The sequence below is a fragment of the Motacilla alba genome, chromosome 1 (genome assembly GCF_015832195.1).
Source record: "Motacilla alba alba isolate MOTALB_02 chromosome 1, Motacilla_alba_V1.0_pri, whole genome shotgun sequence".
Lineage (NCBI taxonomy): Eukaryota > Metazoa > Chordata > Aves > Passeriformes > Motacillidae > Motacilla > Motacilla alba.
The window spans coordinates 2,461,697-2,488,320 of NC_052016.1; the positions used below are offsets into that span (position 1 = coordinate 2,461,697).

Sequence of the window (26,624 nt, forward strand, 5' to 3'; positions counted from 1 at the left end):
GGGCGCCTCCGGAGTGCCGGCTAGGATGTGCTGCCGGGCACACTCGTGCACTCTGCGTGCACACACGACATTGTCACATCACAGCACCCCTCTCCCTGCCTGGATCCTTAGCTCTCGCTTCCCCCGCCGGTGCTTTAACACCGCGGAGGGCTGGGGTTAGCGAGGCAGGGGAGGCGAGCGGCGAGCTCAGCGCGCTCCGAGCTGCCGGAGAGCCACCAAAGAAGCAGGCAAGGAAGGAAGGAAAGAAGATGTGCCCGCCTGCCCGCCCGCCTGCCGCCGTGTGAGGAGCAGCAGCAGGAGGAAGAAGAGGAGGAAGAGGAGGCGTGCGAGGAGCCGGCTCGGGGATGCTGGCGTGGCCGCGCCGGAGGATTTTGTCACCCCGCAGGCTCCGAGCAGCCAGCAGCCGAGCCAGGCGAGCCCCGAGGGGGAGAAGGGGAGCGGCGGGGCCATGCGGATGCTGGCTTCGCTCCGCAGCATCCCGCACGGTGAGCCCCGCCGCGGGCATCCCTCCCCCGGTCCCCCCCGGGTCGCGGCGGTGCCCGGCGGGGTCGGACGCGTGGCAGCGGCTGCGGGAGCCGCCGGCAGAAGGGGGACGAGCCCTGCGATCGCTTAAAGTCGCTCAGCCCGCCAAGGGACAGCCCGCAAGTGAGCGGCGTTGTCTGCGAGCATCAGAGCATCCTTCGCGGGGGGAGGCAGGAAGGGTGTCTTCTACCCCTTCCCTCCCTTTGGCAAAAGGACGTGTTCTAAACGGGAGAAACAGGCACCCCTGCGTCATTTGCCACCTGCACCGGGAAGAAAATTAATAAATGTGGTATTTGGAAGATGTTAGTTTGTGTTTTGTGTTCCGAGAAGGCTGCATGTGGTAGCTGGGTTTCTGCTGGGTTCTTACAGTTTCCCGTTAATCTTTAGAGAAACACCTCTTCCATCTTTCCCATCTTTTCCTTTATTATTTAAACGGGTTTAAATAATACCTGTTGCACTCGTGGAAGGGCATTGGCTACAAGAAATGGGCCAGCGCACAGAGGAAAATTCTGTGTCACGATCAGCGAGCGCTGACTTGTTGAGAACTCATTTCTTCACATCAACTATTGGAAACAAATGAGATCTCACCTCTCCCTGCCCCCATCACCCCTCCCTCACCTTGTACATGTTGTTTAGGGGGGTCTGTTTGTTCCTGATGTGAAAAGCCTGTGACACTCGAGCTGGACGTGTACACGTGGGCATTTTGCATTTTCCCACAAAGCTTTGCCAGCTCCCATCAGTCCTGCCCTGAAACAGCTGCTGATCCCTTTTGCAAATTCCGGGGGCAGAGATTTCTCTGTGCCATGCTCTATGATAATTATCTGTTAGGGCTTAAAGTGAGATCACCAAACTCCTTTTTCTACCTGTCTGGAAGAACCTCTGAATGCAGAAAAACAATTAGAAAACCACTACAGTGGTTTAATACAGTGAAGTCCTTCATCTGTGTATTAAAACTAACTGAAAAACAGAAGTTTAATTTAATGTCCGATGACAAAAGCTAACTTGCTATAATTTCTGTTCTAAACTGACAGGAATCCCAAAATTCATATGGAAAAAATGAAACTACTGTTTTTCTTATTTTGAAAAAAAAATTGTTATTGTCATTTGAACATGCTAGTTAAGAAACTGTATTGAAATTTTGAACTCATACAGCAGAATGTTCCAAATATACTGAATTCAGCTTTTTCCCAAAAGGAGGTGTTATGTCAATTAACTTTTTGTTCAACCTTAAACTTCTACCTAAATATGAAAACTTAGTTCAATTCAATAATTCGGTGCCTCAGCATCTAGCATATTCTGTGAGTTTTTTTCTTTAAATAAACCTATTTTGATAGAATATCTTCTTGATCTTTTTATTGACTTGTAACTAATTAAGCATAGCTTTATTTTTCCCACTCATGTTTTGCACTATGGCAGGGAGAACTAGTAAGGAGTTATTTTTTCCACAGTGCAGGAAAGACAGGAGATGTTATGCAAGATAGGCGTATCTTTTTAAGATTTCTGGCTTAACCTTCAGCTAAAAAAAAAAAAAGCTTAAAGCTTCTTGTGTTGTGGTCATATCATTTCAAAGGAGATAGCAGAAACAGACAGGACCCGGGTATTCAGAAGAGTGATGGGAGCAGGGAGGGAGAGGAATGCCAGGTGGGGAGAGAGGAAACAGCCTGCATGGGGAAGAGATGAATCAGCAGGGATGTGATCCGTGAGGATGGAGCAGGATGTATGGAAAGTGCACCCCTGATGGCTCTGGAGGCAAACATTGCCACCCTGTGCCAGGTGCCACGTGCCAAAGTCCTTCCCTGCAGGGGACTGTGGCCTGCACCCCACCCAGCTCTGTGGGCTGAGGGCTGGGGAGCCACGGGGGGTTTTGCCTGGTCTGTGGTTTTGGGAGAGTTATCCAAAATAGCGGAGGAAATGCATTTTTAACCTGCTTCCCTCTCCACTAAACTGCAGCCCTTTACAGGGAAGGCAGGGAAACTCTTTTTTATTTGCCCGTTTTTTTTCTCTAGCACAGATGATATTGATGCTGTTCACTCAATAAACTTTATGAGCTCTTCAACTCAGAGAAAACCCAACTGTGGCAACTCTTAGCAAATGGAGGCTTTTTTAAATGAGCCACCATTACCTAAAAATACATGTTGGTGGTGAAGGCACCACTTTGGACAGGTGGCTATATTTAAAAAAAAAAAAAAATCAAAAAAACCCCAAAATAAAACCCCAACCAAGCCCAAAAAACAGTCCCCAAGGAAATGAACGAGAAGTAGCATAGCACCAGTCTGTGGAGAATGAAATTGATGGTTTTACTACAGATCCATGAGGCTGACCTTGGCAGGTCTAGACCAGCCCTGCTGCCCAAAGCAGGGTCAACTACCACAGCAGCTGGCTCAGGACAGTGTCCTGTCAAATATTGAATAACTCCAAGGATGGACACTCTGTAGGATACCTCTGCCCGTGGTTTTTACCCTCACTGAAAAAGTAAATGCATTATTTACGTATACATAAAATGATATCTTTAAATGGAGCTGCGTGGTTTCTGGTTGTGTGTTTTGCCTTTTTCCTGCTCACTGAAAACCATCAAGAGGATTCAGGCTGCAGCTTCTTTATACCATCCCATCCAGTATTTTTACTCATTTCTAAGATCCTCTTGAGCCTCCTCCAGTCCAAATAACCACAGCTCTTTCAGCCTCTCCTCATGGATGAGATACTCCAACTTTTAAACCATTTTTGTGGTCCCTCACTAGACTCACTCCAATGTGTCTGAGTTTTTCCTGGTCTGAGCAGACCAGAAGTGGTGCACAGTACTGCAGATGTGTTGTCACCAGTTGATGACATGACAATTTTGATTTTTCTCCTTTAATACCAGCTCAATGTATTGCTGTCACTCATGTTTACCCAGGCTTTCATTTTAATCTGAAACCCTTCACAGGGCAGGATATCCCATTGCTTCTCCACCACACAATTCTCTGCTGCCGAAGTTCTCCATAACACTTCTCCCACAAAGTTCTTGGAGTTATTTTCCATCTCCAGCCAGCATACGAAATCCCACTTGTTTGCCAGACTTACAGCCAAGCGCTTTTCTGCTCTTGTAGAAGAATTTCCTCCCCAAAAAACAGGATCTCCATTAGCTGCCTTCAAATCTTGCCTGTGGGCTTGCTGCTATTTAAAACCTCCGCAACAGTTGGCTGCTTTGGACATTGCTCATCTCGCTTAATTTGAAGTGTTTATGGTGCAATTCACTGTAGCCTCTCCACATAATACTTGGAGACAGAGGAATGGGAACTTCCAAGGTGGGATTTCTGTTCTACCTTGGCTAATCACTTCAAGGTGGGAGGAATCATCTCTTAAATGTGTTTTCTCCTCTCTTTTGTCTATTAAAGGAGACCAAAATAGATGGATGGAAGAGAGACAAGTGTCTGTTTCATAATCTTTTGTGTTTCCCTGCATGACTTAATGACTTGAAATGCACAGAGAATGTCTCCAGCTTATCTGTGAACTATTTCCATTGGTAAAACCCATGTTCTGTACTTAAAAGTAAATGCAAATGCAGTTTCCCTCACAATAATTTGTTTCTTTTGTCTGTAAATAATGATAAGTTACAGGAAATGCAATGTGAAGCCAAAATTTTCTGTGCAATGGTTTGCTGCTGCTAATGGCTACAAAGAGTGCACGAGCAAGAAAGGGTTAACAGGAGAGGGAGGGTCACAAATTATTTTTGTCGTTAAACTGAAAACCTTGAGTTACACCAGGGAGGAGGCAGAGCAGCACAGGGAACAGCTGGAGCCAGCAGCTGGCTTTGGGGAAAGCTGTGGTGTGGGGCATGGCCATGAGGAGCTGGGCTGGGGGGGAGATTGTCCTCGCAGAGGGAGGCTTGGGCTCGGCCTTCAGAAAAGTCTTTCAGCACCTGTGGCCCAGCCCCATGAGTTGTCAGGAGTTTTTATTCTTGTTTATTCCATCCCCTCACAAACTCTTCACCAGAACAGGTGAAGGCTGAAAGCTTTTAGGCTTTTGCCTAAAAACTTCGTGAAGGTCTCCTCGGATGCCATGCCCTCAAATGTTTATTTCCTCACAGAACAGGGACAAGAACTTTAGATGGGAGTAACACAGAGGCTCCACTTGTTGCACAGAATGGTATGAAGGAAAACATCTCCCCCAGACTGTGTTTCTGAGACAAAGGATGGAGCATCCCTGCTGCAGATGTGTGAATGGGGCAGGTCTGGTTTCGCTCCCTGCTCCTGAGTCTTGGGACAGGCTGCGTGGAGAACCTACAGCAGCCTGCTCCTGCTGCATTATCCATGACAACAAGTTGGCAAAGGAAACATTTCCTGAGGTTCTCCCCGCTGCAACCTCCTGGAGGAGCCGGCTGGAGCTCGTGGTGCAGGACACGCTTTTTGTGGCCAAACCCTCTCATGAAATCCAGACCCACAACCCAATGGAAGCAGGGGGAAAGGCAGATGGGAGGGCTGCTGTGGCCCCACACGACCAAAGACAGTTTATATCCCATTTTACCTCCCCACTCCCGTGGTAGGCTGTTGCTTGGCAACCCTGCATCCTTGCTCCACCGCTGCTCTGCGGTGCTGCTGCTCCCCTGCAGCCCCTCCTTTGCACCAGGCTTGGGGAGAGCCATGCTCACACGTGCTCCCAGCAGCCTGCAGGCAGAGATATCATCTCTTCTTCAGTGCCTGGAGGTAGGTGGGAGTCAGGAAGATGAGAATGTGGAGGACACTGCATTGCCCGAGGCGTGGAGAGCTCTGCTCTTCCTGGTGCCTTCCTTGTGTTGACTCTGGCCAGGGGGGTATTGGCTCCCAGCTGCTCAATTCCTGTTCTGTTTATGTGGTTGCTACTCCTTGTGAGCCACTGGCATCCAGAGCAGGTAATAGAAATCAGTGCTTGGCTCAGGACCAGGGATAACCTTCTTCCCACATAATTACAGTCCTTAATGGATTGCCCTGTAACAATTATTAAAGAGAGGTCTGCAGAGCTTTGAAGCCATCATTAATAAATTTTTTTTTAAGGTCTTGTCGAAATTGTGATATTCCTTCAAATTTTCTCTTTTCCTGCCACTTCTTCTCAATGAGAAGCAGTTGTGTGTATTTAGACATGCCTGCATCCAAACCCACAGGAGTTCTAGATCTATTGCTAAAGTGCTCTGGCTTCTAACCCAAATAATGCAAAATCAGATTTAGAAATGAAATAGTCCTCTTGGCTCATCCCTTTCGTGCTGCAAGGTTATGATCTGTACAGTGTGGCACAGCTGTCCCTGTGATTTCAGTGTCTCTAATTCATTCCATCCTGTCTTGGCATTACAATTGTTTGATGCCAATTGTTTAATGTCTTGTCTTTGCACTCGCATCAGACACACAAAGGGGTTCAGTTCACCTTTATTTGGAGGTTTCCAGTGGATATCTCCAGTGCCATAATGCTTGGGGTGTCATGTTACGCTACTTCCTCTTGTGAGAACCAATTAGAGCTGAGAGAAGCCTCTCTGCCCTTTTTCAAGCCCATGTTTTTGCCCTGGACAGCTGGCTGAAGGTGGTGTGCTGTGTCCCCACCTTTCTTATTTACCTGTTTTACATGCCACCCCCTTCCCCTACCCTATTTAATTTGTTAGGAACAAACTTGTCTGCATGAAGATGTAAAAATTAAAATATATATATATATTTCTCCTGGCTTCTCCCCTCTGAAAGGAAATATTTTTCTTCTAGCTGACAGTCTCTCAAGCAGTGAGACTCTTACCTGCTCTGTTTGTTTGCAAGGTGCAATGCAAAGAGAAGTCTACAGCATCAAAAAAAATAATCACTACCCTATGTTTTGATGATGTTGCTCGAAATAGAAAAATCTGTTATTCTCTGAAGAAAACATGAATCATACACGGGCTTTAACATCCTTCCCACAGACTGGATTTTTCCATGCTTTACTCTAGCATGGATTTCTAAGAAACATCTTTGTCAGCTGCTCTCCTCCTTGTCTCTAATAACTTCTGAACCTGCTGTCCAGTCTCAATCCCTTTGCTTGCCGAGTTTAAGTAGAATATTATCAATTCATTGCTTTATTATGTGTATAAGAGTATAAACACTCACCTGGGAGAGAGAGAGACTAATCCCACTCCAAGTTGTTGAAAAAACTGGAAAAATTCACAGACATCTGACTTAAGTCTTCAGTCCTGAGGAAATTCCTCTTCCCACTGATCCCGTGCTCACAGAACCACCTAATGGGGAGAGCTGGCTTGTTCACATCTTCCAGATGCTACTGGAACCCCAGGAATGAGCTGCACGAGAGAAGACTAACTTCAGGCAAGGGGGAAAAATAAAATAAATCAAAAAGATCCCCATTTTATGCTTTAAAGCTCAGTGGGTATTAAGCCATCCAGAGTGTTTTGAAAGCTGCTGCTTTAATTCATGAGCATATCAAGACTGAATGGCTAATTGTGTGTGTACTGTAAGAACAGGTCATGCGAGAGAGCACATTTTTTTGCCAGATAACAATATTCCTGCACATTATCAGCTTGGAGCAGTCAATGGCTTCAAATGAAGCAAGTTGTAGTTATTCCCTTGCATTTTTGGGGTGGAATAGATAGGTATCAGCAGCACAGATGCTTTCACAAGTAGTTGCATGCATGATGATTAAGATTTCGTTTCTCCATCTTGAGCATTCCCAGATGCACGGTAACAAACAGAGCTTTTCAACTGGTATCTCCTTAATGGTACTTACAGAACCAGAAATTCCTTTTCCGTTCTTAAGTGTCTCATGGAAAAATATTTAATTTTTTGCAGCTTGTCCTGATAAAAAATGGCTGACTGTGAGCTTATAGATATGAGCATTAAGCTTGATAGCCAGTGAATATCAGAAGGTTTAGCGATTGGTTTTGACAAGCATTCAACATTTATCTGAATCTTTCCAGTATCAAATCGGGCATGAAGTCTTCTGAGGAAAAACCTGTTCTCACAAGGCTTTTGATTCTCCAGTTGCCAGAGTGATGGAAGCTACTAAAAAGCTTTCCCACTTCTGCTCCTCTTCCCTTCTTAACCCCTGGTCCTTTTATCCCTCTTTGAGTTTATCTCCCTTTATTATGGGTGCAGTGACAAAACTTTTGTTTACCTGAAAATTTGGAGAAGAGTGGTTCGAACTTGTCATCTTTAAAACAGATATGAATCAGAGAGAAGATGGAGAATATTTCCCAGTTTTTTTCAGAAGATCGAGATTTGAATGCTTTGGACTATATTTCAGCCAAATATTCACAAATTCTTTGCATATTTTTAATTTAAAATGATAAAAAAGTGCTTATTGAGTGATTCCAAGTTTTGTTTCTTTATTGTCATTATCTCAGAGGGGTATGCTGCTTTCTTTGGTTTTGTTCTTAAACTGATTGGGACTACAATTTCTTTCTTAGCAGAACTGAAAAATTTCTAAATCTTATTCAAATGAAAATCATGACTAAATGTAGAACTAAGCGAGTTTTCTTAGTTATAGCCCTCTGAGAGTATCTTTACCTAGTCTACAAGATCATAACTCATATTTTCCTTTCAAATTGCTATGCTGCAAGAAAATAGCCAAGAAAACTCCAGTCAGGGAAAGAGGACAGTAACGAGGAGAGACAGAATGATTTAGAAACTGGAGGATGACTGAGCCAAGGTGTCATCTCTCCCAGAAACTGGGCTGATCATTCACTTAGATTCTGATTTCAGGCATGTTCTTTTTTTTATTGTTTCTTTTCCCCAGGTCTTCTGACTGCTGAGAACTTCCTCTCTCACCACGCTTTCCCTTCACTTCCTCTCTACTTCCCTCCCATTCTTTCTTCCTTCAGGTGCTTTTAAAACCACTTTCAAAGCTGAAATTGCAAATGAGCTTTTTGCATTCTGAATGACAATGAGGAGCTCTGTTTGAATAGCTGAATGCTTCAATGGCAGATATTTGACTGAGTTCCCTAAAGCCCAAAGCCTATGAAACCATCCAAGATCTGAATAGAACCAATTACCAATTACAAGGAGCTGCTGCTCCTTGGAAGATTCTTTTGTTTTTTTTAATATTTTTTTTTTATTTTAAGTCCCAATCAATGCAGACTTATTGTAGACAGACTATTTTATCTTTTTCTTTGAAGAAACAATTTCCCTGCAAGACTGATTGTAGGTTATGCCTGTCATCCAACAGATACATCATCTTCCAATGTGAAAACATTCAACCAACTTGGATCCTTAATTTTCAACTTGCTTCATTTTCACAAAGGCTTTCCACGAGGCAGATCTTACTTGTGTTGGTCTGCTGTGGTCATTCCTTGTGTGTTTGCTCACTTAAAGTGAGGACATGATGCAGGTGCGCTGCAAAATTGGTGTGCAGACCTCACCATTTAACCCTTCCTGTGGTTTTCAGTCAAGATGTTCCAACTGCAAGCTGATGGCTGGGTGGGATGGGGTCAGACTGATCATTCTGGTGATGTTTCTGCGTGTTCTTCATGCTGGTGGCTTGGGGTAGAACTGGAATGTGCATGTTTGGTGTTCTGGGTATCCCATTGGAACCAGATGGCTCAAACTCTTTAGGGTTTCAGTGAGGTCCTAATAGAAAATCTTCTCCTTGTGCCTCCTGCAGTACAGTGTGACTTGAAACGTTGCCTGAGATGCATTCAGGGTGCTCATCAGCTGACTTGAGTTGTTGCTATATCTCTGTTAACCTCAGGAGATCTTCCTCATCGAGTTGTGTGGTAGCTGAAGAAAGCAAGGATGGTCAACCCTATACAGTCAACCAGTAGATGGTCTAAATCCAGATTAAGGATTTGAGATTATTTTAAGATTTTTTGGTCCTTACAACTAAATCAATAACTTCAAAAGCTTTTTTTTTTTTTTTTTAGAAGATATAGTTATATGCAGAGTTTAATTGAGATACTTTGCTGGATAATCATTTTAGGAAGAACTAAGTAATTTTCAGCCACTTAATCTAAGACATTATATTTTAATCAAACAAACAATAACAAAAAAACCTTAAATGGGGATTCTCCTTCATGACCTTGAGTAGTCTTGATTGCAGCTGAAGCCTGATCATGCTTGACTTTCCAGACTTGAAAAGTGGCATCCTGACTGATGTCATGTACTTTGCATGGAAGTTACCACATGCTCTTCTTTCCCCACCTTGACAGACTGTTGAATTTAGGTTTCAGCCAAGTCATTCCCTGAGCAGCAGGACCAGTGAACCCTTCTCTCATGCAAAATTGCATCCTGCCTCCCTCCTCCCCTCCTTAAACCCAGCTCAGGAAAAGGATTATGCTGCCTATTTGTTTGGACTCTTAAAAAATCTTAAGTACTCTCTGGAAGTTGGTCCCTTTGCCTTTTGTTGCCACTGAAGAATAAATTTAAGATTAATTATTTTACTTTGCAGCGGCTGTGGTTTTTTTAAATGAACTGAAATGTACAGAAACTTGTTTGAGACAGTTCTACAGGAAGCTAAAATTTGAACTCTGAAACAGAGTTATGTAGATGAGTAAAGGAGGTAGAAATGTATAGGAAGGAGGTTTATTTATTCTGTCATTGTAGAATGTCTAGAACATTGTATCTCTTAAGCCCTAAACATGTTTCGGGCTTCAGAAGAGGAAACAAAGCAATTCTGAAAGAGCTGCCTGAACAAATCTGTCATGAACTTCTCCCAAATGCTCTCAAATCTATACTTAAACATTCCTGCTAGTCACCAGCTCTCTTCTAAACAGATTAAAGTTTTGTTATTTTTAACAGAACTTCACTCCCAATAAAACCAAATTTCTCTCTTTTTCTTTCTTTTTTTTTTCCTTTTTTTTATTCTCTGCCAAGACATCTGCACTTCTCTCTTTAATTTTTGTTTAACAGCATCAGTTTCTATTTCCCCCTGAAGACCTTCCTGGGTTGCCCACATCTTTTTTTCTTAAATGCTGCCATGACTCTCTGCCCAATGTTGGTCTCATCTCTCCTGCTTTGCCTTCAAGGCTTCAGTCTCTCCTGGCTGATAGCCCAGCACAAATGGGATGCAGGGAACTGAGCTCTCTCCTGATGGCTTTCACTGTCCCTCCGTTAGGTTTTCTCCAGAATTAGAAAGAAGGGCCTTACACAACACCTCAGGGTTGCGTTCTGATCTGTCCTCTGTGGCCTCAGAAACATCTCCAGGCAGATCTCCTTCCCTGCCCAGTTCTGCTGCTGCTGAGCACCCTGCAGGTGTCCATCCCAATGTCTTTCTGGGGGACGTCCTTTCCTGGATTTCATTGCAGTGCACAAGGCAGGGTGTTGGCAGCAGGGCAGTGTCTGCTGCTATAAAGCATTTTCTTAAAAATATATTGCCCCCCAAATGTGAAGTTGTCCTGTTGGTAACACACTGGGGATTCTGCAGGTTGAGATTCCTTATTGCTTTGTTGCGTTTGCTTTTCATCTCACAGCTTAAATCCAGAGTTGCCCTAATGCTGTTATGTATTTCACAATATTGATTTTTTTTTTTAGCTGTGTCTTCATTTAATGTTTTTCCCTCTTTTTTTTTCCCTTTTTTTCCTTTTCCTTTTCAGACCAACCTTCACATCACAGATGTGAAGAAAGAATAGGCGCAGAAATTGCTTTTAGTTAGAGAGACTGTAATTTACTCTTTCACTAGAGGAGGAAAAAAATGCCTCACCACAGAAAGAGACGCAGATGAAAGGCCAAATAATATCTGGACCTGTGTAAGCACTGCAAGATGCGTGTGTGTGTGTGTGTATGTATTTTCCTTCAGTGGTGCACAGAATCCCAGTCAATTATTTGATGCACTCGCCTGTCTGGGCTGTGACCTTCTAGAAGGGCCCCCTCCTCCAGTCCCCCCACACGACTTGTCAACACATTAGTCATATACAACTCAGCTGATGCCAAACGGCCGCAGTTCAGCCAACTATTGAGAGGCTGCAAATTCTGCTGCCTTCTTCTATTGGTCTTGGGTTTTTCCACAGTGCGGACCTGGTGGTGCTTTAAGACTGCGGAGGGCTGGGGTTAGCGCTGGTCCCTCCGCCGCGCCGGGAGGCAGGGGAGGCGAGCTGCCGGAGAGCGAGCCGGGAGGGGAGCAGAGCCACCAAAGAAGCAGGCAAGGAAGGAAGGAAGGAAGGAAGGAAGATGTGCCCGCCTGCCCGCCCGCCTGCCGCCGGGCCGAGGGGAGCCGTGTGAGGAGCAGCAGCAGCAGGAGGAAGAAGAGGAGGAGGAAGAGGAGGCGTGCGAGGAGCCGGCTCGCCGCGGCTCGGGCTGCTGCCGCCGGGGATGCTGGTGTGGCCGCGCCGGAGGATTTTGTCACCTGTGGCCCTGCCCCCGCCGCCCTGCGGGCGCCTCCCCGAGCCAAGGACACACCTGGGCCCCGCCGCGCTCCCGCCCCCCGCCCCCGCCGCCGGCCGCCTCTTCCCCCGCCCGAGCGCCGGGCGAGTGTCGGCGGAGCCGCGGGGCTGCAGGCGGGGCTGAGCGCTCGCTGGGCGGACGAGCGGCCCCGCAGGCTCCGAGCAGCCACCAGCCGAGCCAGGCGGCGGCCGGACCCGCTGCGCGCTGCCTGCCAGCTCCGGCCCGGCCGTGGGCGCGGCGGGCGAGGGCGAGCCCGGAGCGGGGAGCGGGGGAGCGGCGGGGGCATGTGGATGTTGGCCGTCGCCTTGCTCCACAGCATCTCGCATGGTGAGCCCCGCCGCGGGCATCCCTTCCCTTGTCCCCATCCTTCCCCTTCTGGCGGCCGGGAAGGGGAGCGGGTCGCGGCGGTGGCTTTTGTGCCGGGAGCGTCGCGCCGGCTGCGGGAGCCGCGGGGAGAAGGGCGAGGAGCGAGAGCGCCGCGATCGCTTAAAGTCGCTCACCTCGCAAAGTGACAGCCCGGAACCTCCGTGCCTGCCTCCTTCGGAATGAGACGGTGCTCGCGGAGGCGAGGAGGCAGAGAGGCGCTTTTTCTTTCTTTCTCGTCTGGAAAAGTACAGAATTTTCGCCAAGTGCCGTAGAAATCCGTCAGAGCACACGGGGATAATTTGAAGGGCTTTCATCCTAAGCGGTCGCGTTCAGATATTGCTTCCTTTCGCATTTTTTTTTTTATTCGCCCTCTGCTTTCGCCTTACGTTTTTACATATATTTAAGAAGTAGTATTTTAAATTTATTTAACTTTCATCATTTCTCCGTGAAGGTACCTGTTCCGAATTTTTTTTTTTCTCCTCACTCATTTATGTAAAAATATGCACGGATAAGCATTACATCATCTGGAAAGGTTGAAGACTTTTAGTCAATTATAAAGTTAGGAAGGGAAATTAGAGTGGGGATAGAATAAGGGTAAACCTGTTATTCTTTAATTTTTGTTTTCCTTCTGCCAACTCTTTGACTGACAAACATTTATTGCAGTTCCTCTGCGTTTTTAATAGTGGGTTGGGGTATTTTGGAACATTCAGATATATTTGATTGAAAACCATGGCATGTGTAAAAATATGCTTAAATTGCTTAAGTTTTATTAAAAATGCACGTTCAGCATTGCAGTTTTAAGGACAGAAAACAAATTATTCTGGGGTGACAGCTATTCTATTGCACTGCCTCCTCCGATCCGAGAACGTAACGTTGCCTGTAATGCTTTTCACCCTGCCGGATAAATCAGATTAAACACACAATTCTCGACATAGGCAAAGCAGGTAGAGCAGGGAAAAGATTCCTTGTGAGGAATGAACGAGAGAGGAGCACAGGGCAAAGTGTGAGGATTCCTGAAGGATGGAAATAATTGAACCTCTGGCAGAGGGTGAGGGATGAATGCTGGATGAGGGTGCCTTCACATCTTCTTAAGTAGACACTGGATGAGAAAATGCATTGACAGGCATGGCTGGTCCAGTGTGAAGCGCTGGGGAGGGCAGAAATCAGGAGGTGAATCTTAAATGTGTGGATTTAGAGCGACCTTAAAAGCATTTTTTTTGTCTTCTGCGTGCCTCAGAATACGAAAGGATTGAAATCCCTCAAAGTGTAAACTTCGATTTTTTTTTTTTTTGCATTTCTTTTGGCAGTGAGGAAACTGCAACAAGTTTTAACATTAAGAAATTATCTATTTATTTATTTATTTTTGACAGGCAGCAGCAGCAGCAGCACTGTGCCTTTCTCTGTGTCCTCTCCAGCCAGATACCTTGGAGGGAGAGATTTGCTGTTAATAGGACAGAAAGAATCAGCCTGGAAGTGCGCTCTGACCAGTGCTATTCACTTAAAACTAGATTTGCATAGAAATGAACCCTGGTTCTCTCCAGAAATCATATTTTAAAAGAAAAAAAAAAGGCAGATTTTTTTTTCCTACTCTACTGATGCTATAAATTCTATGTTCTATCCTATTTAGTCCTCCTTGCAAGGGTTTTTTGAAGAACACAATAATTTTTGCTTCATGAAGTCAAAGTACCATGAAAATCACTTCCATTTATTCCTTGATCTATGAAGTCAGCAGTAATTTCACTTTCAGTTTCCATGTGTTTTTTGGATCACAGTCAAACCTGAATTTGTCTCCCAAAGAGTGAAGAGTGTAATGTGTACATGATAGATGCATCTGCATGGATTCTGTGCTGCCACACAGCAACATCTGTACATTTGGGGCTCCAGGGGGACTAAAATTAAATGGTTTTGTGTACAGTAATATTCCAAGACGTAAGCATTGTGAAAACATGTATTGAGTGGCTCAACGATTCTTTGCAACTTAAAAAGTCTATTCGTTTTTTGGCATCATACTTGATGCCAAAATGCAGATTTTTAGGGTCTTCTTAAGAGAAATCTTAGAAGAAAATGGCACCTACCTTCACGTTAAGACTGGATAAGATGGTTTTATTCATTGGTAACACTTATTAGGACTTATTAGGGCCATTTTATCAGAGTCAAGAGTCGGAGAATAATATTTTTAAAGGACTTCAGATTTTAATGCAGTGTCATATCAGATATGTGTCTCTTTGAAGGAAATGACTGCATATATAAATAGATATGTCACGTACACATTTATTTTCATTATTCTATCTATAACTCCATCTGAACTCCATTGTGTGACAGGCAGGGCTCCATTATGAGCGTATCTGGTGGGGAGGACAGGTTTCTGCTCGGCTTCTGCCATTGCCTTTTCTAACCCCTAATGGAACCACACCGTGTTTGCTTAAAATACCAGCACAGGTATAAGTGGTTTTCCAATGCGTTACATCTCATTCTGATTTTAACTTAAAAATGTGTAAGATTGTTCATGTTCGTGTTGGCTTTGATTTTTTTTTTTTCCTTTTTATTTCTGAGGGGAGAAATAGGTTTAAAAATAAACCCATAGGTTTAACTCTGCACTTGTAGTCTTGGGCTTAATTTCTGTTGAATATAATGAAAACCATCTGAATAACAATAACAAGGTTGGCCCCCATATTTCCCTACAGTCACTCAGCACAAATGCATTTTGTCAAATTAGATATGAGCAGTGTCACTGGGAAGGCTTGATGTTTGTGAAATAGCTTCCTTCTGGGGACAATAAAGTATTGACACGCTCTTCCATCCAATTAGTATTTCTGAAGCCTAAAACAAAAAACCTCCCCACGCACCTGGTTAAAGTTCATGTATTTTGTGAGGGTTTTAAACTCTCGTTGCTGTGAGTTCCTTAGGAATACAGGTAACTATTAACCATGAATGCTCTGCAGCCCTGGAAAGTGCGTGGGATGATACAGACATCAGTGGGAGCTCTGCAGCTGAATTCTCTGCCTTGAAAGCCTGAGTCATGCAGTTCTAATCCTGAGCAAGGCTTTGGAGTTGCCTCTCAGGGTTACTCTACCTGCACCACTCTGCCTGACTATTCCAGAACGAGCAGCAGAAGTCTGCTGTAGCCTGGCCATAATTAATAATGGGGCATTTCACTAATTACAGGGAGAGAAGGCAGGGGAGGCTCGAGGGGAGAATGGCCTCCTTCAAAATCCTGCCTCTTTTTGGTAATGGCTGTGATCAAGCTAGCTCAGGTGCTGCTTTCAGAAATGAGGATCTCTCAGTGTCACTCAGTGCCTGCTGTGGATATGCTGAACCCATTGCCAGGCTTCTCTCAGGCTGCATTTCTTACGTGCCCGTTGCCCACAGATGCTCTGCTGAAATCAATCGAGCATCGGGAGGCACCAATACAGCACAGATGACACTAAAAATACATTTCCATTAAAATGATTTCCTGTTTGAATCCTCTCCCTGCCGTACATCCATCAATATGGGTTCTAGCAGCGTTTTGGAAGATGGAGAAGGATCACACACTGAGCTGAGAGCAGGGGTTAGGCTGGAGGATGAGGAGCCAGAGCCTCCCCAGGAAAATGGTGATTCCCAGAGCTGGGAATGCAACGTCCCAGCGAAAGAGAAAGCTGCTCTTTTTTGTAGAAACATAGTGAGATACCTGCACAGCCCGTGCGGAATTGTGTAACCAGACCCTCACCTCGGGAAGCTGAATGGATGTGCAGGAAGCATTCAGCTTGGTGCTTGTGTGTGGATGGCACAGCACGGCTCAGGGTGTTTTTAATCCAGTGTTACCCGAGCTATGAATAGCTATTAATTAATCACCAAATGCCAAGGGGAGAAAAACTGTTATTGCTGGGCAGTCAGAGGCCGTGGGGATTTCTGAATATGTTTCTCCTGTGCTCGGGGTGTGCTGCTCCCCCAGGTGCTGGGGCTCTCCGGGGGGATTTCCTCCCGTGGTGTGGGCAGTGGCTGTGCTGGAGCTGGAGCCACAGGACACTAGTGGGCAGCAAACCACAGAATCTGTGTCTTCCTAAGCTGTGGGAGCACACAGAGACAGCTCAAAGAGGCGTTTTGCCCGTGTTTTGCTTCCAAGGGTCACTAAAAACTGGTGGATGCTGCATCTTCTTCCTGTAGCACTGGGCAGCAGGTGTGTGTGACAGTGAAGGTGTTTTTGGGAGTGGTTCAAAGAGTTGTTGTTTTCTGCAAGTTGTAAAAAAACCCCTCAAAACCATCTTAAACAGGTCTTTATTGCAGCTCACAGCCCTTCACTGTGATTTCATACAGCCACAGGATTGCTCAGGTTGGAAAAGACCTTTGAGCACAACTGTTCCCCCAGCCCTGCCAAGTCCAGCACTAACCCCTGTCCCCAAGTGCCACATCTGCAGCTCTTCCGAATCCCTTCAGGAATGGATGGCTGCTCCAAGGCTGGAAAACCCTCCCCATGAAGAAATTTTCCCTCATATCCAATCTAAGCCCACCTGCTGCAACTTGAGGCCATTTCCTCTCATCCTACCCCTTGTTCCATGGTGAAAAGATCCCGACCCCCACCTGGCTCCACTCTTCTCTCATGGAGTTTTGGAGCATGAAAAGGTCCCCCCTGAGCCTTCCCCTTCCCAGCTCCCTCAGCCCCTCCTGGGGCTCCAGCCCCTTCCCAGCTCCCTTCCCTGCCTTGGACACGCTCCAGCCCCTCCAGGTCTCCCTTGAAGTGAGGAGCCCTGAAATGAAAACAGGATTTGGGATGTATTGCAGTGGAATTTCCCTCAGTGCTGGGGCATCTGGAAAAGTTTAGGAGTTGATTTTAATTTTGTTTGTTCTTGAGTAAACTTTTGTCCCGTAACATGCCGCTAATTTGAATTATTTGGGAAAATCTCATGGGTTTTGGTGATTTAGCTCGTCCAGAAAGTTCCTCCAGCTCATGACTTGAACAAGCTGGGCTCAGGTTGAGCCTCACTTTTTGTCTCTTTGCCTGACTAAGAGACTTAACTATGCTGCCCTCCCAAGTGAGGGTGTTGTTTGGGGTGTGGAAATAACCTCCTTTACCTATTTAATAAACAACTGGAGTGACCAAAAAAAAAGCAGAAAGCAACAAAATGAGCCATCTTTCTAGGGCTGGGAGATTAGGGCAATGGATTGAGGAGCAAAATATATGGACTTTTTTTGTTTTCTTCACAAAGTTTAATTAAAAAGTTAAGATGTGTGTAGGATCAAGGCCTGTTTGAACATATCACTCCATTAGCCTTTGATTTTATTTGGCACGTGCCATTTATCAATCTCTTGGTCTTGGAATCTTTGAGATTTGCAGTAGGAAGGACTAATTCCATCTTCTTTAAAAATTGAATATGGCAGTAAAACAATTTATTTATCTTTTATTCTAAGGTACATTTTATGACATTTTTAATGTGTTATTTCTTTTGAGTCATTGAAGCTCTAAATATACTACAAAAATCTATTTAACTCACATAGGTCTGCAACATACATCAGAATACTTAATTATTTCAAGGTGAATGTGTAGGTGTCTGCAGTTAAATTACATATTTCACAATATATTTTATTTCATAATCTCACTTAATCATCGCTTTCTTTTCATTTAAACTGTTATTAAATCAATGAAATTAGGATCTGAAATTGCAGTTCTTCAAAAGAAGCTTTATCTTCTCAGTCTTCACCCCCCTGACCCTTAAAAACATTTCACCAAACAATTGGTGGTTTTGAAAATAAAATAACACAAAATGGGAGGTATTCAATAACAAAAGCCTTTCACAGCTCAATATTTTAGAGCACTGAAGAGAACATCTCCAAGAACAGGCCACTGATTCCTCTGGCACTCGTTGGCACTGGGAGATTTTCTTGTCATTGCTTATCTTTGAATACTGCCATTCACAAAAAAAAAAAAAAAAAAAAAAAAAAATTAGTCATAAGTACTTTTTATTTCCTCCACCAGAGCATTGAGTTACTCACGAGAAAAAGGAAAAATAGGGTGTGTCAATACATACCTTCCACAGTGGAGTGGGCAACAAATGCTATGATCAGTTTTGAGGAAGGAATAAAGGCAGGTGGATGGACAGACAGGCTGACAGAGATTAGCAAGTCTTCCCAGCATCCCTATTTTAGCTATTTTTACTCAGAAGGCAGGGAGTAAGACTTAAGAGTGAGCCAGCAATCCTATTTATAGAAAGCCATTTTTAAATGCAAAGGCTCTGGGAAGGAGAGTCACCTCCATCCTGAACACCAGGCTCCCTGGAGCTCCCTCAGCACCGAGGCAGGGAGCAGCCCGAGCTGCATCACTGATGTGCTCCTGCTGAAGCTTCCAGAAGGACATTTCCCGCAGAAATGCAGGGGTTTGGGCCATGGGGCAGCCCAAGAACATGGCTGAAAATAGCTCTCTGCTCCACATCCACGTGACAGAGACAAGGGCACACACAGACATCACCTGAGGAATTCTTTGCCTGGTGCCTCTCCATGTGTTCTCTTGGAGATCCTGCTCGTGTGGCCCTCAGTGTAATTCGTCAGGGATACAGTTCCTTCTGAGATTTTAAAATAAACATATATATTTCTGCACATTTACATATGTAAATCTGCATAGCTTATAATTGCTTAAAAAACTACTGCATATGGAAAATCTGGCTCTTGCTTTGCTGTCCAAGTGCACTTGATGCTATTTTCTTCCAATTAATTACACTGTAATCCCATGCAGAAAAAATTTGTGGCTTAAGCTCTATGTTTTGCACTAGGCTAAAAATTATTCTCAGTAACTTTCTGCCATCTAAATTGTTGGAGTAACTTTGGGGAGCCCTCCAGTGTTTTAAGAATATCAGAATAATATTCTTGAAATGACCAGGACTATTTCAACGCAGCCAGAATATAATTACACTGCTCTGTAGCTGCAAATAGTTGCCTATCTCCATAATCTACTCTCAGTGATTCTGTGGATAAGATTGTTGGGGTTGCTGTGTCTGTATAAATATCTGTTGGTGTGAAATCCTCTCCTGTGGTTTTGCAAGTGGAGTGGCTCATGCCGAGCCTGCACGCTCGGGGCGTTCGTCTCTCAGCACTGCAGAGTGGCAGCCCCCAGTGGCTGCAGTTTTTGGGTGCCAAAATGGAATTCAGGAATTTGTGGAAGAGCTTGTTCCCTGCTCTGCTCTTCATCCTCTTGGTAACGACTTGTTCAGTAAAAGTTCTCTAGAGGTTTAGTAGTTAGTGTGGAGTTCAAATGACAAATGTCAGTCTTTGAAGTGTGGTTTTTGTTTAAGCTGGCTCCTGTTTTAGCTGGCAAGAGTTTTTTGGGATGCTGGAACGTGCAGGCTTGGAGGAACCCATGTTCCACCCACTAATCTCATGGTAGGATTTGAGTGCACCCAAATCTACTTGGTTGCTTTTTCCCCCAGGCCATGGAAAGGTGATGCATAAAGTGCAAGCTCTGGCCTCTGTTGAATTCTCTTGTGCTGTTGTTTTTCTATCAGAAACCATTGTGTATTGGGGTTTTTTTGTTTGTTTGTTTTTGTTTTGTGGTATTATCTTCTGAAGTCTTTGGGGTTTTTGGTGTGAGTTTTATTAGGAATTTTGGCCCTGACTCAGGAAAATACTGTGAGTGCATAGAGTCAGTGGCTTGATAATTATGAGGTGAGCATGTGACAAGCTGTTAGAACGCTCCTGGCTTGAGCTAAGGACAGAACAAGTCCTTGACAAAGTCCTTTTTGTTATGAAAAGCAGATTCAGATGTCCCTGGAATGGGATCTTGCTGGAAAAAATGTCACTGAAGCAAAATAGGCTTTAGGTGGATCTCAGCTTAAACTACAAAGTGGTTCACCATCCGCACCACACATTGTCCACCTGAATTTTTTTACTCTCATTAAGTGGCTTTTCTGTGGGGCAGTTTAAAAGCCAGGTCACATATTATTTCTGGGCAAGTAAACCATAATTTGTGTTGCAACTGCACTTGTGAAGTACAAAGCAAAGTGTTTGCTGTGTCATGATACGAAGGAACTAATTTGGGAAGCTGTCAGCGAAACAGAAGTTCTCCAGTTATGTTTGCAGACATCCAATGCAGAGAGCTTTTTGCATAGTTAAGTGATTTTCAAACGTCTACAGTAATATTTGCATTATACTTCATGCTTTTTAGCTGTATTTATTTAGGGAGCTTTCCTTTGTATCTTTCCTTCTCATTTTGTTGCGTGACCTCAAGGTTTCTCTTCCACAATGACAACCTTTTCCACAGCCCTGTTGTGCAGGGGCTCTGGAAACCGGATTTCCATCATTTCACAGGCAGTGAGGTTCATCCCACTATGGAACTTGAGTGCTAGGTGATGACCACCATGGTTTTTGTTGTGTCAGCTGTGGCTGAGGCTTTTTGTTCTCAACTTTTTGGTAAATATTTATCGATAAAATGCAGAATGGATGCTTAGGGGACAGGGAGGGATGGGGGGGGTGGCACAAACATAACTTTTAGTGGGGAGGGCAAAGGAAGTGAAAAGGGTGAGTTGGAACTGCACAGGCATCCAGCCAGTGATGGAGGGTGAGAAGAGGGAGGGCATCCACAGGGCATGAATTCCTGTGGGACAGCAGGAGGCTCTGAAGGCCATGTTTGAGCTGGACAGGTTATGGTGAAGGACCCTGAGGTCTTGCCTTCAGTTTGCAGAGGGGATGGCAAAGCTGAGCCTGTTCCCCTGTGAGCTGTGGGTGGAGAACATGACAGAATGTGGCTTTGGGACTACCCAGTGGTCTGTGCCAGAGGAAGCTGGTGCTCCCCATGGATCCTGCTGTGTGCCTGGGAGCTCAAAGTCCCAGCTGCCCTCGTCCTTCACTGCCTGCACTCAGATTTTTCTTTCATTCTTATCTACTCCTGTTATTTAATCTCTGCTGTAGGCTTAGTTTGAGGCCTACTACCCATCTTCTCGCCACATTTTCCCTAGTTATTTATATTTATTTCACCTCTTCCCCTGAGGCAAATGGATTTGGGGGAGTGGAGGAGATCAAGGATGGGCAGCAATCTCACAAATGTCAGCGTGGCTGTAGGGTAGGAAGGGCAAGTCCCTCATATTAGCGAAGGAGGAAGGAGCTGAGCTCCTTTATTGGGCAGGAGGGATAATTAATCCTTGGGAAAAGAGGCTGAGCTGTCAGGCTTTCAGAGCAGCCCTGGCAGGGGTAATTTGCTGTTCAGCTGTTGGGGGCTGTCAGATTTGGTGCAATGGGACATGCCTGACCCCCCCAGCCTCACTCCTGGGAGCCTCTTGGGGTGGGAATCCTGGGAGCAGGTCCCCAGTTCCCCACTGGAGAGCAGCTCTGTGTCTCTGTAACAAACTGGAGAGCTGCTGGCTTGGCAGGTTCTGAGGAACACCCAACAGGCCTGGTGGGAACACACCTGTGGTGTGAAATTTTTTTTAGGGGAAGAAAGAACTAGGTTTTAGCTTTTCTATCCTAGTCTAGAGTAAAAATCTTGTCCAAAAATTCTTCTATTCTTCACCAGATTTTGCCCTTATCCATTGTGTTCATGCTCCAGGAGCAGTGTGGCTTCAGAGGGGTGGGACTGCATGTTCTCACTGTGCTGTTCCCCTGGTGATGGAGCTGGAGGCCTTTTGGAATATCCAACCACTGGCACACACGTGAAGGGAAAGCAGGGCAAAAGAAATGCCTATCTGAAGACACTCCAGCTGCAGCAGTTCAGTGCATATTTATTAAGTCCAAATGTTAGTCCCTAGTGGGTAAAAGCAATTAGAGCATTTCTACCACATCTCAAAATGTGTTTCCACAGAAGAGAAGAACGCTGGGCCATAGTAATTTCAAAAGGACTTAATGAGATTTTAAAAAAAATTCCTAAATAATAGTAGTCTGACTGCCACTTAATTTCAAGGGGTTTTGAGAACTTTTGGTGTCAGTAAATTGAGTTTCTGTCATGTCTGTGTTCCAGGATAACAGCCTTGTTTGCTCACCATGTAATGCAGTTGCTCTCATTCCCCACACTCTGTTTCTGCTGCTCTCAGTCCCTGGCATGGACACTCATTGGGATAATTGGGGTGGGGGTTAAGGTTGGCTGAGCATCTCAGCTCTGCCATTTCCTAAGGCGTGTGCAGCTGGCCTGCTGCTCAGGAAATTTTACACAGAATAAGTAGCATGTATGGAACAGCTTCCAAGTGGAAAATGAAGGCATCATGGCATGGCCCAGCGCTGGTGCTTTTGCAGGTTGGGAAGTGGGAGATGTGGGGAGCTGAGATTGCAGCAGGGGATGCTCTCACTGGGCTCAGGACCTTCCAGAGGGCAGGAAGAGAGGCGAGATTTAGGGGTGATTTTGGGGAGGTGGTTGCTGTGTTCCATGTCTCTGATCATGGGGCAGTCTCAGGTAATGTTACCAGCTCTGTGACCCTCCCCTCCCACTTTGCCATGTTGCAGCTTTTGGGAAAAGATGCAAAATCTCCTGAGCTTCTTTTAAGCTGTTGCTTGGAAAGCAACGAACAGGAATTTAAAGCCAGATGTTTTAAACAAGTAACATATTTTAGACCCCATAACTTTTAAATCTGAATGGAACTACTTTCACTTATTAATTAAGTGGCCTCCATGTGTGGTGGTCTAGGGCCTCCCTGGTTGAGTCAGGAGGGTGTGCAGCATGGTGACTTTGCCTTCATGTCAGTGAGAAACTGATTTATTGCCTTGTAATTGGGCAACATGAGCAACCTGGTCTAGTGGAAGGTGCCCATGGCAGGGGGATTGGAAATGGATGACCTTTAAGGTCCCTTCCAACCAAACCATTCCATGTGGTTTTTTTAATTAGTTCATCTATCAGTCACTTATTGAGAGTGTGACAATGCTTTAAAGGGACGTGTAGCTCTGTTGCTGGGAGGTTTTCTGGCATCATCACCTGCAAAGGAGAGCTGCTTCCTGCTTTCTTGAGAGTTTCCAGACTCTGAATATTGATTGCACGTAGGAGGGTGCTCAATATGGGCAAACCCTGAGGTGAATTTGCCCTGTGCTGCATCTGCTTACCTTGTTTTATTAGTGTACACTCATTCTGAGGATCTGAAAGGATTATAAGTAATAGCTCTGTAAGAGGGATACAATCAATTTAAATTAGCTCACGCTTGAGCCTGTGTGATCTGGTGCCTTTAAAATGTAGGTAAGCTGCTCATCATTTTGCTGCCTTACATAACATTGTAGGAAACTTTTCCCAAGCCCAGTCATGTGGCACATGGGTTAATTGTGAACTAGTGATTGGATTCAACCATCTCTGAGGTCTCTTCTAATCTCAGTGATTTTATGATCTTCTCTGTAAATGCTGCAGTTCATAACATTGGGATGTTTTTAATGTCCAGAAGAATTATCCATTTGAAAACCTAAACACTTATTCAGAGTAATTCAGCTGTGTTATTTTGCGTAAAAAAAAATCAAACAAGAGACACCTCTGAAGATTCTTTTCCCTGTCCAAGTCCTGATTCTCTCCTTCCTCCTTTCCATAAATTCTTCCAGGCTTTCCCCCTGCCCCTGTATTCCTCCCCCTAACAAGTGTCATTTGATTGTGTGGGCAAACAGCAGGGGTGATCTCCCTGGTCTCTCCAGATTTCTGCCTGACAAAAGTGGTATGATTTTGCCAGCAAAGCCAGACAGTATTACACAGCAAAGCTCCCTTAATATCTCTTGCTTTCCCATTCTTGCCTGCCCCAAGCCAGAGAAACCCAGCTGATTTCGACTAATTATTTCAAATGCAGTTTGTAAAAGGATGCTAATGCTTTGCTGTATCCCTGAAGGTCATCGAAGCCATCCATAGTTAAACATTCATGTGGGAGACTCTGGGGGAAACAGTAAGGGATGATTTTAATGGAAATACAGTGGGCTGAAGTGTGTGCTCGTGCTCGAGTCTTCACAAGGCAAACCAGGGGAGTGGAGTGCTCCTGTGCTTTTACAGCTCTTAAATCTGAATGAACTAAACCCTGCAGACCCTGCTCGAACATCTTTCACGCTGGAGAACTGTGTGTGATCCAGGAGTGCTTCAAACTGCTTCTTCAGCACCACAATCCTCAACCTCTGTTGTGTTTTATTAAGGGGAAAAAAAAAAAAGAAATTATCTGTGCACGATCTCTCGTCATTAAAATGTGCTGGGTGCCCAAGGTGTTTCTTCCTCTGTTCCTCTGGCAGCTTTTCCCCTCAAGTGATTATGCTAATTAGTGTTTGATCAGATGATTAAATTATAATTCGATTAATCCTACGTGCTAAATGCTCTGAATGCATTTCCACTGCCTGAATGCCTTGTGCTTAAGCATTCCTGCTTGCAGCTTGATAGGAGGCTCCTGCCTTTCCTGTGCCTAATGGATTTTCTGTATTAAACCCACTACTGCTCCTTTGAGTGCTGGGATGCAGGGGAAAGGGCTTTTTCTTTTCCTCCACTGCTGCACAGAACCAGAAATAGAGAGGTTCCTCCTAGAGGATCTGAGTGTTGCTAGGGATTGCAAAAAATAACAGAGGGGGAAAAGGTTCCAAGCTTTTTGTTTTCTATTAATAAACTCACCCCATGTCCCGTTCATAACTCATAACTTAGCAAGGCAAAAAACTATGGTACAGCTAAATCCCCAATCTGTTTGCATTCTGAGTGGTATTTTCCCCAAATAATTCCCTCCTCTTCAAAGCCAAAATGTATTTTGATCCAGAGACTCTCTTCTTTGCCGAATAAATTTTCTGTCTGTGTGAGAGTGGGGTAGAGGGAGAGAAGGTTGTTTCTACTCCTACTACCTGCTTTGCCCTCCTTTTCCCCCCCAGGTTTATTTTTGCATGCCATCTCTAGGAGGTAATCTCCAGCAAGGGTGTGGAATGAAGAACACACTGAAATTATAACCTTGGTGCTGCTGAGAGATTAATGCTCAGCTGCAGCCTTGCTTCCTTTGTCTTTGGGGTCCTGCATTTTTAGGTCATCTCATTTCATATGACTCAGTTCTACATACTGGAGAAAAACAAAAAAAACCCCTCAATAATAACATTAATTAAAAAAAAAATAGGTGCTTTGGCTTTCGATATTTAATATTTACAGGTGTTACATACCTGAATATGTTAACTGACTTCTCTGTTTTTATGGGGGTGGGCCCCAGTGTCTTCCTCTGTCAGGGTCTGATAGTAATGAGTGGCTGGAGTTTTAGAGGGAGGATGTTAAATTTAAATCCCTTGGTTTGTTTCCATCCTACAGTGCAGAAAACACTATCATGGAACAGCCTCCCTCCCTCTTCCCCTCTCCTGAATTTATCTCAGGGGAAGTGTGAAACAGATTGAGCACAGGGTTGCCAAGACCTGTCTAGGGGGATTTTGCTTTTTTGTACCCCAGGTGTGGGAAGGTAGAGCGAGGGAATAGGGATGTAAAGGATGTTTTCTCTTCCCTCTCCTTCCCTTTGTTTACCTGAAAAGCTGTCAGAGATTCATAGAGGTCTTCTAACATCTTATTTCACTCCTTTCAGACTGTCTAGGAAAAAAAATTTTACCTGTGAGGTGACTGGCATGACAATCTCTTGCCAGCTATAAACCAATGTGGGGCAAATGAGTCGTCTGTCATTAAAGGCATAGAGGCCAAAAGCACCTTCATTCTGTCAGAGAGCAGTTGTGTGCCAGTGATGGACTACTGAGATCTCATGATTTAAGAGAATCCATGCCCTGCCAATGCATTCAGCCTCATCCTTTGCCAGAGACCCCATCCTGGGTGTCTTCCCTCATCCTTGGCTCACCAAGTTCGCACTCTTGGCTCAGTTCTGCTCCCTCCAAGCAGATTGTGGGCAGATGTTTGCCAACATCTGTGCAGATTCAAGAAGTTAAAACCTATGGCTGTCTCCTGCTATGTGTTTGGGAGGGGGAATTGCCCCTGATCCCACACAGGATGGATGCAAACCCCCTGCTTTATATTGCAGCTGGGCCATTCCTGTGAACCCCTCTGCTGTCGGGGTTTGTGGGGTGCAATCCTCCATCTGGAAGGCACTGATGAGTAGCTGCAGGCAGTAATACCTTCAAGTGATCCAGATAAATCGATCTGGAAGCAGGCTTGTGTCACCATCCTCATTTTAGAACTGAAAGAATTAGGCTAAGCTGAATTAAGGCTCTAATTCTAAATGAAAGTGCTAGCTTAGGATGCTGCTTAGCTCATTCTTTTTAAAAGTTTAATTTCAGATTCATTTCCTGAGTATCCCCATGTGGACAGGTCCTCAGACTCTGCCTGGCCTTGGGTAAGCTACTTAGGCTTGTGACCTGAGGATGTTACTGCAAAATACACTAAAGCACATGTGGGAAGTGCATTAAGAATTCCATGGGAGACAATTGTACACCTGCTTTGGTTTTGTTGTTGTTTTGTTTTGCTTATTTAGCATTCTCTGTGCGGTCTTCCAGGCAGAAATCAGCTTTGCAAAGGTGATCTTGGAGTGGGGGAAGAGATGTCCAAGTGGGGAAAATGGCTGTGCTGAATGAGGCACTGCAAGCTAT

The 26,624-nt window shown here is 44.8% G+C and overlaps 1 protein-coding gene across 1 annotated transcript in view; it reads left to right on the forward strand.

Annotated features, from left to right (window-relative positions):
- The first annotated feature begins 344 nt into the window (after positions 1–344).
- The window catches only part of LOC119697777 (serine/arginine repetitive matrix protein 1-like), a 96,171-nt gene continuing 69,891 nt past the window's right edge, over positions 345–26,624 (forward strand). The window contains exons 1-3 of the mRNA XM_038129002.1: positions 345–645; positions 2,093–2,163; positions 11,441–12,140. Coding sequence (XP_037984930.1) covers positions 345–645; positions 2,093–2,163; positions 11,441–12,140 — 1,072 coding nt within the window. The remainder of the gene's footprint in view (positions 646–2,092; positions 2,164–11,440; positions 12,141–26,624) is intronic.